The sequence below is a fragment of the Arachis ipaensis genome, chromosome B10 (genome assembly GCF_000816755.2).
Source record: "Arachis ipaensis cultivar K30076 chromosome B10, Araip1.1, whole genome shotgun sequence".
In the NCBI taxonomy this organism is placed as follows: Eukaryota; Viridiplantae; Streptophyta; class Magnoliopsida; order Fabales; family Fabaceae; genus Arachis; species Arachis ipaensis.
Genome location: NC_029794.2, coordinates 10,899,807 through 10,915,130, shown reverse-complemented (window position 1 = coordinate 10,915,130; position 15,324 = coordinate 10,899,807). Strand labels below are relative to the sequence as shown.

At 30.8% G+C, this 15,324-nt stretch overlaps 3 protein-coding genes across 4 annotated transcripts; 1 reads left to right on the top strand and 2 right to left on the bottom strand.

Annotated features, from left to right (window-relative positions):
• Window positions 5,358–8,429, top strand: LOC107620113 (transmembrane emp24 domain-containing protein p24delta4-like). The gene is made up of 4 exons (XM_016322328.2): window positions 5,358–5,864; window positions 6,441–6,650; window positions 8,000–8,076; window positions 8,211–8,429. Exons 1-4 carry the CDS (start codon window positions 5,610–5,612, stop codon window positions 8,353–8,355), a joined length of 687 nt encoding a protein of 228 aa, XP_016177814.1. The 5' UTR covers window positions 5,358–5,609; the 3' UTR covers window positions 8,356–8,429.
• LOC107624007 (F-box protein At1g10780) lies at window positions 8,851–11,488 on the bottom strand. Of its 2 annotated transcripts, XM_021112820.1 has the most exons (5): window positions 11,241–11,488; window positions 10,846–10,910; window positions 9,961–10,704; window positions 9,580–9,860; window positions 8,851–9,491 (listed from the first exon to the last, which is right to left on the bottom strand). In XM_021112820.1, the coding sequence occupies exons 3-5, from the start codon at window positions 10,700–10,702 to the stop codon at window positions 9,255–9,257; spliced, it is 1,260 nt and encodes a 419-aa protein (XP_020968479.1). In that variant the 5' UTR covers window positions 10,703–10,704; window positions 10,846–10,910; window positions 11,241–11,488; the 3' UTR covers window positions 8,851–9,254. The 2 variants fall into 2 exon arrangements, with proteins under 2 accessions (XP_020968479.1, XP_016181921.1); XM_016326435.2 differs by lacking the exon at window positions 10,846–10,910 and having other exon boundaries at window positions 11,241–11,484.
• LOC107624032 (probable plastid-lipid-associated protein 4, chloroplastic) lies at window positions 12,735–15,248 on the bottom strand. The gene is made up of 6 exons (XM_016326465.2): window positions 14,861–15,248; window positions 14,075–14,188; window positions 13,883–13,978; window positions 13,725–13,799; window positions 13,363–13,430; window positions 12,735–13,146 (listed from the first exon to the last, which is right to left on the bottom strand). Exons 1-6 carry the CDS (start codon window positions 15,179–15,181, stop codon window positions 13,074–13,076), a joined length of 747 nt encoding a protein of 248 aa, XP_016181951.1. The 5' UTR covers window positions 15,182–15,248; the 3' UTR covers window positions 12,735–13,073.

Here is a 15,324-nt window from a genome sequence, read left to right as displayed (position 1 = left end):
TTACTCAAATTTAAATTTAAATTTAGAATTGATTAACAACTCATCCTTTTTTAATTTCAATAAAAAAAATAAATTGGTTAGATGCAAAATATTTAACATTTAATAATTTCAATCATTTAAATTTTAATTACCAAAAATTAGATTAAAAATTAATTATAAACTTAATAATCAATAATATATATTATATTAGTACGTAAATAATAATATCCAATGTATTGATTATTTTTTTTTGACAGGACTAATGTATAATCTATTGAGGATTGATTTATTATCCAAAATTTTTTTCATAAATTTTGTAATATGTGAAAATAGTGATCTTATTTTTTATTATTATTTAAAAATTTTTTCATAATTTTTTAATTATGTAATTAACTTAATTCATAACCTTTATTATTGCTTTTATACTAAAAAAATATCAATATATATTATTTACATATTTTTTCACTACTAATAAATAAATAAGTATTTACACTATTATGCTTATTGTCTTAGATGATGACTTAAATTACTTATTTTGTATGTTAAATTTATTAAATATTAAGATGAAAAAATTGTTGAATAAATTATATAAATAGTCATTATAGAAAAGAAAAAAAATTATATATCATATATAATAATTCTTGATATATATAGTGTCATGTATATATTAAGATTATCTATTTTAATTATGTGAGTAATTATTGTTATTTTTATTTTTTTTTTGTTACATTAGAAAATAATATTTAAAGCTAAAAAAGAGATAATTAATTTTTTTAATTTGAATTAAAAAATATCTTGTAAATATATCCAACTTTTATATATACTAAATGTTATAATGTTAAATAGTATAGTATTTGCTATAACAATGACTCAAAATACTAATCCAAGATATATTTGGGCTTAGTAAGACCTCAATGCAAGCAAGATCAACTAAAATCCATTGTTAGGGTCCCAAATCTAACTTAGGTGAGTTAAACCCCAAAGTGGTCCCTGACATTCACGGTTTGCACCAATTTAGTCCCTAACTTACCAATTGCACTATTTATGTCCCCGACTTTGTAAAAATTGCACCAAGGTCGTCCTAAGCCACATCTCCGGGCAAATTAATGAACACCGGCAGTGACCTGGCGCCCGCCCAACCTTCTTTCTTTCTTCTCTTCTTCTCTGAAACCCAGCCCAGCCCGCAGACCTCGACACCAACCTTCCGTCCGTCCGTCCGCCCTACCGCCGGCGACCACCGTCGCTAACCCTCCCTCCTCCCTTCTTCCTTTTCTTTCTTCCTTTTATTTCGCTAACACCAAACAAGGAATGAATTCTAAAATTTCAGTTCAATTTGGTGTTAAGCAAGAACATTCACCAAGTGCATAACCAAAATTCAATCTCAATCATCATAAAAATTTATAGAAAACTGCACAATATGAGTTACAATGCCTAATAAAAACAAAATTTGAAGCCTATGATGATCAGACATAAGATTTAACTTTCAGGCAATTTATCGAACAGGTTGTATGCAGGATTCATAAACAGCAATTTCAGTTTAATGTAAGCATCAATCAACCCAAAAATTTCAACCAGCCAATACACATTCAGTCCAGAAACATAAATAATCAACTATCCTAAGTCTAACAAGATCAGTAAAAGCAGAATCAAAAGGCACTGAAATAAAAAAATAATTAGAAAAAAAAGAAACAGACACAGAGGATGGAATGGAACCTGCGTTGAGGAGTGAAAAAAGAAGATAGCGTAAGGAGCGGAGGTAGTGTCGTAGCGGCACAGAGTTTCGCCGCCGCTGGTGGTTTTCACCGGAACTGGAAGGTGCAGACAGAGGTGGCGCCACGAACATGGGTGTTGCGTACAGGAGGAAAGAAATGGAGAAATAGGGAAGAAAGAAAAGGAAGAAGGGAGGAGGGAGGGTTAGCGACGGTGGTCGCCGGCGGTAGGAACGGACGGACGGACGGACGGACGGAAGGTTGGTGTGGAGGTCTGCGGGTTGGGCTGGGTTTCAGAGAAGAGAAGAAAGAAAGAAGGTTAGGCGGACATGGCTTCTCACCTGGCCGGCGTTCATTAATTTGCCCGGAGATGTGGCTAGGGACAACCTTGGTGCAATTTTTACAAAGTCGGGGACATAAATGGTGCAATTGGTAAGTCAGGGACTAAATTGGTGCAAACCGTGAATCTCAGGGACCATTTTGGGGTTTAACTCAACTTAGGTTCATTACTTTAAAGGTTCAATGTAGATAAAGTCCATGCGTCCCCTCTTAAATCGACTCAAATTAGATCTCTATTGCTAGTTAGATATGGTAACGAGTACTTAGGGGAGCGCGAGAAGCCCCTTCCCAATTCCCATCCGTTCCTATTTTAACAAAAATGCTCGCGTTCCTTCTTCGTCATTGCAAGTTTCTGTTTAATTATCCCTCAGGAAACGCAGATCTTCTCAGGTATCTACGAATATTCTTTGAAAACTTTTGAAAAAAATTAACACAAAAAGACATAATATAATAATCATAAAATAATCAATTTAATATAATTCAACACAATTTATAACATATTCGTTATGAAAAATAACATTTTAAAAAGAAAAAACATAAAAACATGTTCCAACATAATAACATAACATAATTTTTTGAGACGCAATTTTAAAGAGAAAAAATTTACATGACCTCCACATACACTTTTATATTTTTCATTCAATTTCTTTATGTTGATCCAAACAATGAAAAATTGATTTTTCCATCCATTTTTTTCTCCAGCATTTTATTTTCCTACAAATTCTTCTAATCCAAACAATGCATAAATAAGTCACGTTTTTCATATATATAACAATAACTAATAATATCACATATTAGATTAATTTACATTGATAAACTAAAACCACCCCAAAATTACCTGAATCCTCCAAGTCCAAAAACATTACCCAGTTATCTCCTTTTACATTTCTATATAAATCGAATTTAATAAATTCGAATTAAGGTAATAAGTAGTAAATTGAATCTATAGGATTCGAATTACTTGACATTGTGATTCGAAAGTAAATTGAATTTAAAGAATTCGAATGATGTCATCCCCTACTAAATCGAATCTATAAATTTCGATTTATGTGATCCATGCTAAATCGAAGCAGTAAGGTTCGATTTATACTCACTTAGTAACAATCCAATTCATTTTAAATTGAATCTCCTTCGTTCGATTTAGCAGCACAGATAACTTCCAAGTAATTCGAATCTTATAGATTCGATTTACTACGAAAACACATAATTCGAACTTCATAAATTTGATTTACATAGATATGTAAATTGAGACATGCACGTAGCCTTTTTTAATTTGGGGGATATACGTAAATTGGTATGCAAATGGTTTATAAAGGTGATTTATCCCACATATTATATCTTATGAAATCATAATATTTTGAAAAGTGATGTATAGACAACTTAAAGGTTGATAAGTCTGGAAAATTTTAGAAAAAATATAAAAAAAATTATATGTTGATCCATAAATTTTTTTTAAAAAAAAAATTGTCCATAGTTTATGATTAATAATTTTAAAATTATATATATGTTATTTATTTTATATATTTTTATTTTATAGAGACTTATCATCATTAAGTGCAGAAACCTAATTTTTATATAATAGAATAGATAATAAATAGAATATATGAGAATATGATATGTGATATATTTTAATTATGAAATTGGTATTATATAATCGATTTTTTTCTGAATCCTTATTGCTTGTTCGTTGCTAATTTTTACGTAATTACTTAATAATTTCTGCCTATAAAACTATCAATTACCTAATATTATAATTTAATTAACAAAAATGATGACATTAATATTTTTTCATAAGTATTGTTATTATTTATAATTAGAAAATAGCCATAAATAAATTTATTTCCTTAATGAATGTTAATTTTGTTGTCAAATTCTATATTACCTTTAAAATTTTAGCGTAATTGTGTCTAATTTCTACATTTAATTTTGAAATGAATTTACTCGAAAATATTAATATGTAAATCACATTATTATTATAAAATTATTTTTTAACATAATTAGTGGTGCTTATTTAAACTATTAAATTTAGCTTCTAATGATATTAAAGTCAACCTATTTTATTATCTTGTGCCTTCAAAGAATTTACACGACTGACATAAAAATATAACAATTGAAAAAAATTCATTACAATGGGTATATTCATTTTAACAAATATTCTTCTATCTAATACTATAAAAAAATACACTGGCCATTTTGAATTGCTACAGGTCAACTTTCATCCATATTAATAGAATGCCTAAATTGAGATATATTCATCAAAGAAACAATCAATAAAACACTCATCCGTACTTTCTCATTTTGGATACATTTATACATAAAAGAAATTATACATAAAAAAAAAAAAAGAAGAAAAGAAGAGCTGAAATAGTAAGAGCAATAAAAATCACAATTCTTATAATTTTGTGTGGCCATCTATATATAATAGACTAGACAACTATAATTATCTAACAAAATTAATTTGTATTTATTGCACTCAACTTGAATAAGTAAGAAATTATTTCATTTTAATTTAGTTCTTAATTCACATTATTTGAATTTAGCTCATTGTATATGATATGATTTGATTTGATTCAATTATTAGTTAAAAATATTTCAATTACCTATTTTATTCATAGATTTATTATTTTAATGACTAATAAATTAATCAAATTAATTAATTAGTACACACAATAAATTTGGTTTAATAAATTAAAAGAAATAAATTAAAAAATATTAATAGAATATTAAAATAAATAAATTAAAAAATACTACCAAATTAAATTGATATAAATTATAATAAATTAAATGATATTTAAATATCTAATCAAATTAATTAATTGATATAGTTTATCGTAATAACTTGTATTTAATAAGTTAAAAAAAATAAACAAAAAAACACTCTCAAAAGCATGCCACGTCAACTCTATCATTAAATGGAAAAATCCGATTTTTATATAATAGATTCTTATTTTTTTTTGGTGACTGAACATAACACAAAGAAAAAACACCTAAGAGAAAGAGTAGTACTCCTCTCTAATAATAATGTCTAAATTATTAGGGGGTAGATTCTTATAGTTTATATAGAAAACTTTTTAAGTTTTAACTGTCTTTCAAATCAATAAATTTTTGTAAGCGAATCCTTAAATTAAACTAAGATTACAAAACATTTTAAATTCTTATACAACTTAATGCAACTCTATCTAATTTTATAAATTCTAAATGTAAAAATTGATTCAATATAAGACAAAATTTAATAATAAACATTAAAAACTTTATAAGAAATAACTAATTTTTAAATTCATATATATTCTTAAATGATTATCTAAAGAGAAGAATGTGACTGGATAGTGGATACTCTATCATGCATCAAAAACTGATCCTCAAATTTCACTCACAAAACTTATTAATAATATAAAAATAAGATTAAAGAAAAAACAAAAATAATAATTTGAAAAGAAAAAAAGCGGAAAGATAGGAAACAGAAAGAGATCGAAAAAGAGAGAGATCGAGGAACAATTGCCACTGCCATTGCCATTGGCAATTGCATTTGCATTCTTCGTCGTTGTATGTGTTTATATCTTATATAGAAAGTGAAGCAACATCATGTTGTTGGAACTGCAAGTGAAAGTGAAAGCCATAGTTTTATTACTGATCTTCTGCTTCTTCTTGCTGTCACTGTCACCGCCGTGTGGAGCCATCTGGATCACGTTACAGGCGAAGGCTACTTCCACGAAATGCGTTTCAGAAGAAATCCAAAGCAACATCATCGTTTTAGCTAACTACTTTGTCGTTGCTGCAGTCGGTGCCGCTGATCTTCATCATCGCTCACCTCCCCGAAACCCTACTATTTCCGTCAAGGTATCGCGTACCGATCTGGATCGATCGCTTTTATTCTCGTTTGTTTTCGTTTCTCACACAACACAATAATATAATTAATTCATATATCTCACCTTCATTATTAGGTTAGATTATTTTGGATCATCTTTCATCGACGACCTAATTCGATTTGTGAAATTGATTTAGTACTAATATTAGATAGTTCATGTGGTTTGTGCCATGAGAATTACTGAATATAATATGATTCATTCAATTTACGTGTTTCTCTTATTTTGATGAACTCATCTTTCAGGCTATTTTAACTTTTTATCTGAATGCACGTGCTTATATGTATATTTGCTCATGCTGCTACCAGTGAAGTGAATGCAAATAATCCTTCCAGAAATTATTATCAGGGTTCTATTATGAAAATTGATACATTTATTAGATACATTAATCATCGAATAATAATGCATTAATTATAGAGATTAGAGATAGTAGTGTCTTAGTTTCTGTCTGTATACCTATTATTTTGTTATCAAAAAATAACTTCCACCGTTTCTTGTAAGTTGATCTCTGGATTTATCTTATAGTAATAGTACTACAAATTTTGTTTAGGTGACATCACCATATGGAAACAATCTTCATTTCAAGGAGAACGCAACAATCGGCAAGTTCGCATTTACAACTACAGAGACTGGGAGCTACCTGGCATGCTTCTGGGTGGCTGAAAATCAAGGAAACGAAGAAGTTCAAGTCAACCTCGATTGGAAAATCGGCATTGCAGCCACGGAATGGGAAACAGTTGCTAAGAAAGAAAAGATTGAGGTAAATATTCCATTCATAAGTCATATCTACCTACATATATTTTCTTAATTTACCTATATATTCCATTTATGGCATCTACAGATGAATAATCAGTTAGGGTTTGATAAATCTCAGTATTTGTAACACACTTCGAATAGAAATAGTTAGGGTAACTTATTTTGTATTTTATATTAAGAAACTCACGACCTTATTACTATTAAACATATGGTGTGATTCTATTTTAAAATGAGATTAAGTTCTATCTAATAGTAATGGAAGTATGATAGTTTAAAATGGAACCTAAGTACATCTATCACAGCTCTTTTTTTTTAATGCTACTTTGAAATTGTGACTCAAAAGCATATACAATTATCAAAACTGATCTAACAATTAACCTATCTAAGGCATTGAATTACTTAATACTGAGTCAATAATTTAACTGGTTAGTTACTAATCGAACCACTTAATTAAATGTGAGGTAAGCTTGCTTGTCTCAAATCGAAGGAAAACTTGTTTGACTTCATCATGTTTGACCGGGTTAATTATCCCAATTTTTATATTAAAAAAGAGTGTGTTTTGTTATATCATGAAGATGAAGAATGTATCATAAAATTGTGGAAAAAAAAATAAAAGAAATTAGAGGGTCAGATTTAAAAACAAAAAGTTAGAGGATTAAATTTGTATTTATAATTTTTTTTAAATCACAAATCTGAGAGCCATCCTCAGATTTGTGTATTCATAAAATTTTATTATGAAATCTGATCTTCAGATTTTTTATCTCCACATAAAAAAAACACTTAATTTATCCACACTAATGAATAATTGTCCATTTCAAAAAAAAATTAACCTAATTATTCACGGTCCGAACTATTCATAAAATGCTTTAATCACCATGAATGCATTAATGTTTGTATCTTGATAAAGTACTTAATACTACATTTATAAAAGAGATTGAGACTAAAAGATAGAGATTGTCTAAAAGACAAAAATTAAAAAATTAAGACTAAATTAAATTTTTATATTATATTTAGTGTAAAATATACAGGATTAAGTTATGGTTTATTATCTTATTTGATTCAATATAAATGTGAACATGAAATAGTGTTAAAATTTCAATCTTTTTTAGTCTAAAAATTTTAGTTCCTTATGTCTCTATTTTCTAAAAATAATGAAAAGATTGAAATTTTATGTCTCGAAACTAAAATTTTAATTCCAATCTTTAATTACTAAACACAATATTAAATCTTAATATCTCAATATCAGTTTCAATCTTTTAAAACAAACACTACTTAACAGATTATGCTCTGGATATTGCCCCCTTGAAGAATTTATCTTTGCTAACATCAGTTTTATATGTTATTGATGCTTAGGGGGTAGAGCTTGAGTTGAGAAAGCTGGAAGAAGCAGTGGTGACTATCCATGAGAATTTGCTAAATCTGAAGAACAGGTATCGTAATTTTTATTATATGACAAACGCCTAAATGTTGGCACTTATTTTTATTTTTTCCCTTATCATCTTTGAGGCGGTGTTGCAAGTTGTCTCGACTTTTTCTGATTAACCATTTCTTTTTTTCTTCTCAGAGAATCAAATATGAGGGGCGTAAGTGAAAGAACAAATGCCAGAGTAGCATGGCTTAGTATAATGTCCTTGGGTATCTGCATTGTAGTTTCAGCTTTGCAATTTTGGCATTTGAAGCGATACTTCGTAAAGAAGAAGCTTATCTAGAACTAGATGGTGCTAAATTTAGGTCTTTGGATAATTATTTTTTTTGTACAAATGATTTTCTCAGAATTGATTTTATCAGGTTTTTTAAAGCTTATTAGAAAAAAAAAAGCGAATAACTTTTCATTTTACATTTTAATTTTATTCAAATAATTACAAAAATATAGTAGTTTCGTGTGACAAATATAAGCACACAAGAAAAAAAATTGAAAATCAAGAAGGAATTTTATAACTTGAAACATTAGCTTTTACTTGACGAAGTAGAGGCATATTACAGCACTTATTCACTTAAATCTTGCTAACCTACAAGATTTTGTTATAATACAATAGCTATACTTTCTATTGATAGGAAGAAAGGGGTACAAACAGTATTCTAAAAGGTTTCAACTTTCAAGTCTAAACCTCATTGTTGTACACAACTTAAAATGGTGGATAGTATATAAAGTATAAACATCTTTTTCTTAGCAACACCATTATCATGTTCTTTTGATAATCACGTGAAAGATGATAATCCAATCATTCTCCAAATTAGCTTAACAGAAAGATCATAATTCCAAATGAAGTTCAAAAACAATACATTAGAAGTTTACAAAGTCAATTAGCTCCCCCGAAATGTTGAGAACCATACATCAATTCAGCAGTGAGTAGTCCAGCTTAAGCTAAAAATGAACAACAAAAGTCTCTTTTGACAAATACAAAAATGAAAAATAAAAAGTGTAGACTAGTGCACAAGACTCACCCACTTAATGGGAGAGTAAGTCCATAACCTTATTCAGGCAAATAAAGAGCCTATTTCTAAGATTTGAACTCATAAGGCAACAACCTTGCCAGTGAAACAAGGTTCATCACCCTCTTCCTATATTATGAATGCATCAAGAAACAATGATAGCCTTTTATAAGCTTTATTCTATTCGTACCTTCTCATGGTTCATGTATCTCAAGCGGCAAATCTCATCAAAAAAATCATCAGCACTGGTGTGGCAGCTCTTCATTTGAAGAATCTTTATAACCATGGTCCTCAAATTTTTCCCATACTTCAACAAGGATTCAAGAGTACTGATTTTCTGTTCAGCATTTAGTGGTGATCTTACAGTGATTACAGCCTCCTCCAAACATGGGATGGCAAACCCAGGATCAACCTGCAAAATGAATCAATATCAGCATTAGATAAGATTTCTAAGAGCACACTTAATCAGAAGAGTAATATTTAGCCTATTATGAATTTACATGTTTCAGACTGTTCCTCTGGCACAGAGCTGCGAACATAGCTCCATGGATATCAAACTTCCGCAGCTTTGGATGGCTATTGAAAAATTCAACAAAATCAATCTCTGGAAAGGGTTGCAGAGCCTCAAAGTCCCCTGTGAATTCAACCTTCATAAAAAGATGCTTCACCTCACTTGCCAATTTCAGCATTTTACATATTGCATCCCAGCACCACTGGACTCCCCGCATTGACAGGAACTCCAGAACATTGAGGTTTCCGAAATCTATCATGTATACCCTCCCTGGAAACAATTAACATGAGATGAAAGAAATATAAGAACAAGAAAACACAGCCAATAAAAAAAACTATATGTACAAGAATCACTTAATATTGAAGATTACCCGAACTGTTGGAAATTGAAAGCTTCTTCAAATGCCCGGTTTCAGGGACCCTGATCCAACTACAGCCTTGTACCTCAAGGGATTCAATTTTCGGAGAGATAAGAGAAAGTGAACAGTTTCCCAAACCATAAAAATCAAGCTTACACTCCTCTAAATATGGCAGCTCAATTGAAATTGATCTAACCCCCTCACATCCAAGCAACAGCAACCGTTTAAGATAAGGACATGCTTGAAGCACCACAGTCAATACAGGATCCTCCAATCTTGCACCAATTATTTCAAGGGTGCTAAGATTTTGGAAGACATCCCATTTTGGCGAATTTATCATTAAAACACCCCACAATTTTAGAGACACCAAATTCTTTGCTGCCCCAATGCAGTCCAACTTTGATGGACTTTCACGTGATGCCTGGTTATCAGTAAGGTTGTCCATTCGAAGCTCAAGCTGAGTGAGTGATTGACCTACAAGAGACAGCCATGAAGCAAGGCCTGAAGGGGAGAAAGGGCTATATACCACTAACTCTTCTAATTTTACAACAGTTGATACCATTCTCTGCACAATGTTGTCCGGAATTTCACCACTAGAAGGGTTATCAAATGAGTTGCGAGGAAAATAGAGAGTTCTGACATAAGTTGTTGCATCTTTCCATCGCTTAGAAACACAGTTACAAGCTGCCACATCACGAGCATTACTGATGTGGGACAAGATGTATTGAAGTAGGGCATCGGGGAGAGATTCCATGGCTGAGGACAATAATCATAGAGGTAATGAGCAATATGAAATAGACAGATTCAAGTAAAGAATATAATTGAACATAGGGAAAACTGCCATCACTAAAACCTCAAAATACATGACTAAACTAAGCAAAGAATTTTGCTTCCCACCTTTACTATCACAATCTCCTTCGAGTTGACCCTTGTTGCTTCAACTCACCTCTGAAAACTTCACTCTTTTTACTCAAACAATAGATTTTGCAACTTTAGATTATACTAACACTATCAACATGTGAGAAATAAGAGAACTATCATATTCAATAAACTTGCTCAAAAAATTGAAATCTCAGCTAGCAATGCATACATTTCTAGAGTAACTATAAAGGCCCAGTTAAGATTTAAATATTTCATGACAATTCAAAACAGAAATGAAACCGAATCTGAGAAATTCAAGTAAATGCAGTAACAGAACCCACTCATAACTCAAACCATAAACATCCAAAACAAAAAAAAAGTTCAATTTTATTCCTCTTAGTTGAGCGTAGAATGTGACGGGAAAAACTTACACATAATGAGATCCGAAAAGAGTGAGGAAAGAAAAAGCTTTGGCAATTAACGCTGAATGAAGATCTGGGTATGGGTCTTCGTTACCCCTTGCCTGTGCTGTGCCAAAGATTCTCTCCTTCTCTCTCTTTCTCTCTCACTCTCACTCTATATTGCAATACCAAGAGGGACATAATAATATAGGGAGCTCATAGGAACAGTGTTTTTCTTTTATTGCAAAAAAAAAAAAAGAACGAAGAAGAGAGAAATTTTTTGGATTTTTTTTTTTAAATTTTCTGGAAAGTTTGTGTTGTTTTGTTAGTTGTCTGTTTGGCTCAAGTTGAAAATTTTTGGAGAATGAGGGTTGCGCCTCAAAATTAAAATTTGCCCGCTTTCATTTTCGCTATTTCAAATATTTTTTGACCGTTCAAACAGGCAGGCCAAGGCTCCAACATATAAAACCATATAATATATATAGTTATATACATAATCCTATACATGTGAGTTACTTGCCATGCTTAAACACACACCCACCCACATTATTATTAAGTAACATTTTATATATCCATCACTGTTAGTTAAGTAGATGAAGTTATACCATTGTATTTGAACTTGATATCTTTATCATGAAGAGTGATTCTTAAAAAACTTTAGCACTGTATGTAAGCGTGTTACTATGCATTCAACAATTAATTAATTAAATTCTAGTAAGAATAATTCTCCACATACAAGGATTTTTCCATACAAGTCTTTATAAATTATTTATATTCATGTGCTTCAAACTGTTATTGCACGTTCTTCACTGCACGATTCTTCTTCTTCTTTTTGCTGTATGTTCTTCTTCCTCCTCCTCCTCCTCCTCCTCTTATTCTTCTCTTTCGTTATCGTCGTCACCAAGAAGAAGAAGAAGGAAGAGGAGGAGGAACGCAAAGCACGCTATAAAAATCGTTGAGTAGCGCGCGTGTGTTTGCCCCACTTTATATGACTTGTAAACTCAAATAACTTGTATATATAGTACTACTCTTCTAGTAAATGAGATATATCACGTTTAGAGATTTAAATTGATTTATCGCCGTGGTAACATTAGTAACAATGTGGAGCAAGCACGTTGCAAAAATAGAGGCAAGCTTTGTTTTAAGCACTCCTTGACAACAGCTGCTTAGCTTGCAAATTGCATTTTTTTTTTTCGGCATTAGAAAAATCTTTATCACCAGCTAAGGAAGCCTTTTTTTTGTTTTCATAAAATTATTTAGAAGTTGTTTAATTATGTTAATAGTGGTTTATTGAACGAGTCATAATTATTACAATGACAAAAAACCAAATGTTATAATAATTAATTGATCATTCACCTAAACCAACCTAAATCCTTCACTTAAGAAGGTCAAAAAAAAAATTTAAACTATCATCATATGCTTCAATAGTATTGGCTATACTAACATGGATCTGTGGTCACAAAAACATAGTCGCTTTGAATGCATCTATTAATTAATGGCACATTTCCAAGCTGTCTTGTTTTCCTGAATCCATAGCTTAGTTGATAAGATATTAAATCAAATTAAATAATATAGTATACATCAAGTATCAAGATTTGACAACCACTTATTTTGTCTCAGACTCAGAGTCTCCACTTAATACAACAAACTTACAAGGGGTGGATCATGGATGTACTCATAAGTCATAATTTCAGATTTTTTTTTAATACACCAAGAGTGCTCAAAGTAAAATGGTTTTAACTGTTTGAGACTTTAAGTCAACTTGAATAGCAACACTGCAGCAGAAAATTACTGTAAGTTTCAACTTGTATATATTTTCAACTAGTTGAGTCATAGAATAGAAGTGCTGAGAATACATCATTTTCACACAGGAACCCGGTAAGATGGATCCACCATTTTCAGGATGAACAAGTTTCCTTTGTCACCTCTTGATACTCTGTTATTTTGAATTATGATAATAATTAATCAAGTAAGCAAGCATCACAATGAATATTTAATTTCTACTCTATAATATAACAACTTAACAAGTCATATATATAGGTAGCTAAAATTGAGATGAAGCTAAAGAAAAAGTTCCAATGGGTTTAATTTCATTGCTTTTTCCGAGTGGGATACAAAGTAAATGTGACTAGAATAAAATGTGGCAACTCACCTAAGTTCTTCATCTAAATATGTAATTTCCAATTCACCACGGGCTCTTCCAGGTGCTTTCACAGGTATCTGCACATTTTTTATTATAACTCTCACAAGATTAAGGAGGTCAAGTAATAATTTGCTATGAAATTTTGAAGAAGCCTGATAAAATGATATGAAGAACTAACATTGCAAAATATAATTTAAGTCATAATTTGTCGAACGAAAAATGTTTGGTAACAAAAAAATATTAGACAAAAACAGTCAGAACTTACCTTATTTAGCATTCATTAAATTAATGAATGCTAAATAAGATAAGTTATAGCTGTTTTTTTGGTCTCCCTAGCATTACCGTTTATCGAAACACTGAATAAAACTTACCAAGCCTAAGATTTTGAATGTATCAAATTGTACAGCTACTTTCCTTGCATTTAGAGGTGTTAGATTTGCTGTCACCTACACAGTTTAAAATGCTGATTTCATTTACATGTGAAATACAATTTAATTATCTGAATTTTGTAATAATAATGGGTACGCGCCTGGTTGAAGAATGGCCAAGACTCCATGTTTTGAGCCCTAAGGGTATCCACATTGATTGCTTGATAATTTGTAACTGATCTCAAAAGCTTTGGTCTCTGTCATTCAATATATGATATTAACGAAAGCATACAGAAAATGAAAAGGCTAATCAATTATTTATCAATGACATAGAAATAGTAGTATTGGTTTACCTTGGTTTGCAAGATTGACTGAGAGGTAGTGTATATAAGCTCCCATTTGCCATCAAGTAGATTAGATTTCAGGGGCTCCTTTGTAGGATTTACTGCTTCAAGTTTCCGTGCAATCTATTTAGATGGAAATAAATCCCAACAATCAACAATGAACATGCACGTGAACAACTTACATCAAAATTTCCTCACAAATATACCAAAGAATAATGCATATATAATTTACATATTTGTAAATATGAAAAAAAGTTCATGAAACCACTTTAAGTTTTTGAAATAAGTAATTTTATGATATGGTATAAAAACTTGTAAAAAATATATAAAATTTAAGCAAACCAAATCAAAAAAAGCTTTGAGTGCAATGGATATGGTAGATTAGAGTTTAAACTCTATCCTAATTGAATCCGTACATCTTAAATCTCTTTCTATCCAACCCAACTTGAATAAAACAAATTTATTTTCAATAAATTACAATATTTAGTGTTTTCAAATTTTATAATATCAAATATTATTTATGTATTATTAGCAAATTAAATTATTAGGTCAGTGACACTAAATACTTGAAAAACTTGGATTCAACCCTACCTATGGTATCATAAACTTTTTGAAGTAAGTAATTAATGAGTAGGAAATGTAGCTCCATAACAATTTTTTATGAATTATGGATTTCACTTGCGCTTATTACTCGTATTCTTCTCTGGAATCATAAAATCCGCATCCAAAAACTAAACACTGTTGATAAAAAATAAATAAAGTTGAAGGAGATAGTAGAAGATTAGGAAATGAAACCTGATCAACAGTTTGCTGGTCATCGGGGGTGGCATCAGCACCTCGATCAAGAGGTGCAATGGCCTGAAGTAGCTCTTGCTTGATGGTGTTGGCATCTTTGCCGCCTTTCTTCAAGAAAGCAGGGAAGAATGAGACTTGAGCTCTCCATTTCTCAGTCTGAGGAGTGGTGGCGGTTCTGATGATGATAGGGAAGTTACAAGAAGAAGAAGAGAAATGCGGTGGATGAAGAAAGAGTAGTTTGGGAGAGGAGGAGTGATGTGTGGTGTGGAGAGGTGGAAGGTGGTGATGGTGTGCGCCCAAGGAGGGAGAGGATAAGGCCATTTTTCATGTTCATCTGCCTTTTCCTTTTCCTTTTCCTTTTCATTTTCCTGCTAAATTTTCTTCTCAAAAAATAAATACAGATTAATGGCACATTTGTATTTATTGATCAAAATAAAAAAATATAAATATCAAAATGAATATAG

Coding starts and splice junctions, on each gene's coding strand:
- LOC107624007 (XM_016326435.2), bottom strand. Junction 9,861..9,960: donor TTCAATTTCCAACAGTTCGG/GTAATCTTCAAT, acceptor AATTGTTTCCAG/GGAGGGTATACATGATAGAT. Junction 9,492..9,579: donor AGAGGAACAGTCTGAAACAT/GTAAATTCATAA, acceptor TTCATTTTGCAG/GTTGATCCTGGGTTTGCCAT.
- LOC107620113 (XM_016322328.2), top strand. CDS start 5,610: ATGTTGTTGGAACTGCAAGTGAAAGTGAAAGCCATAGTTTTATTACTG. Junction 5,865..6,440: donor ACCCTACTATTTCCGTCAAG/GTATCGCGTACC, acceptor AATTTTGTTTAG/GTGACATCACCATATGGAAA. Junction 8,077..8,210: donor TTGCTAAATCTGAAGAACAG/GTATCGTAATTT, acceptor TTTTCTTCTCAG/AGAATCAAATATGAGGGGCG.
- LOC107624032 (XM_016326465.2), bottom strand. CDS start 15,181: ATGGCCTTATCCTCTCCCTCCTTGGGCGCACACCATCACCACCTTCCA. Junction 13,431..13,724: donor CATTCAAAATCTTAGGCTTG/GTAAGTTTTATT, acceptor AAAAATGTGCAG/ATACCTGTGAAAGCACCTGG. Junction 13,147..13,362: donor TATTTAGATGAAGAACTTAG/GTGAGTTGCCAC, acceptor TCAAAATAACAG/AGTATCAAGAGGTGACAAAG.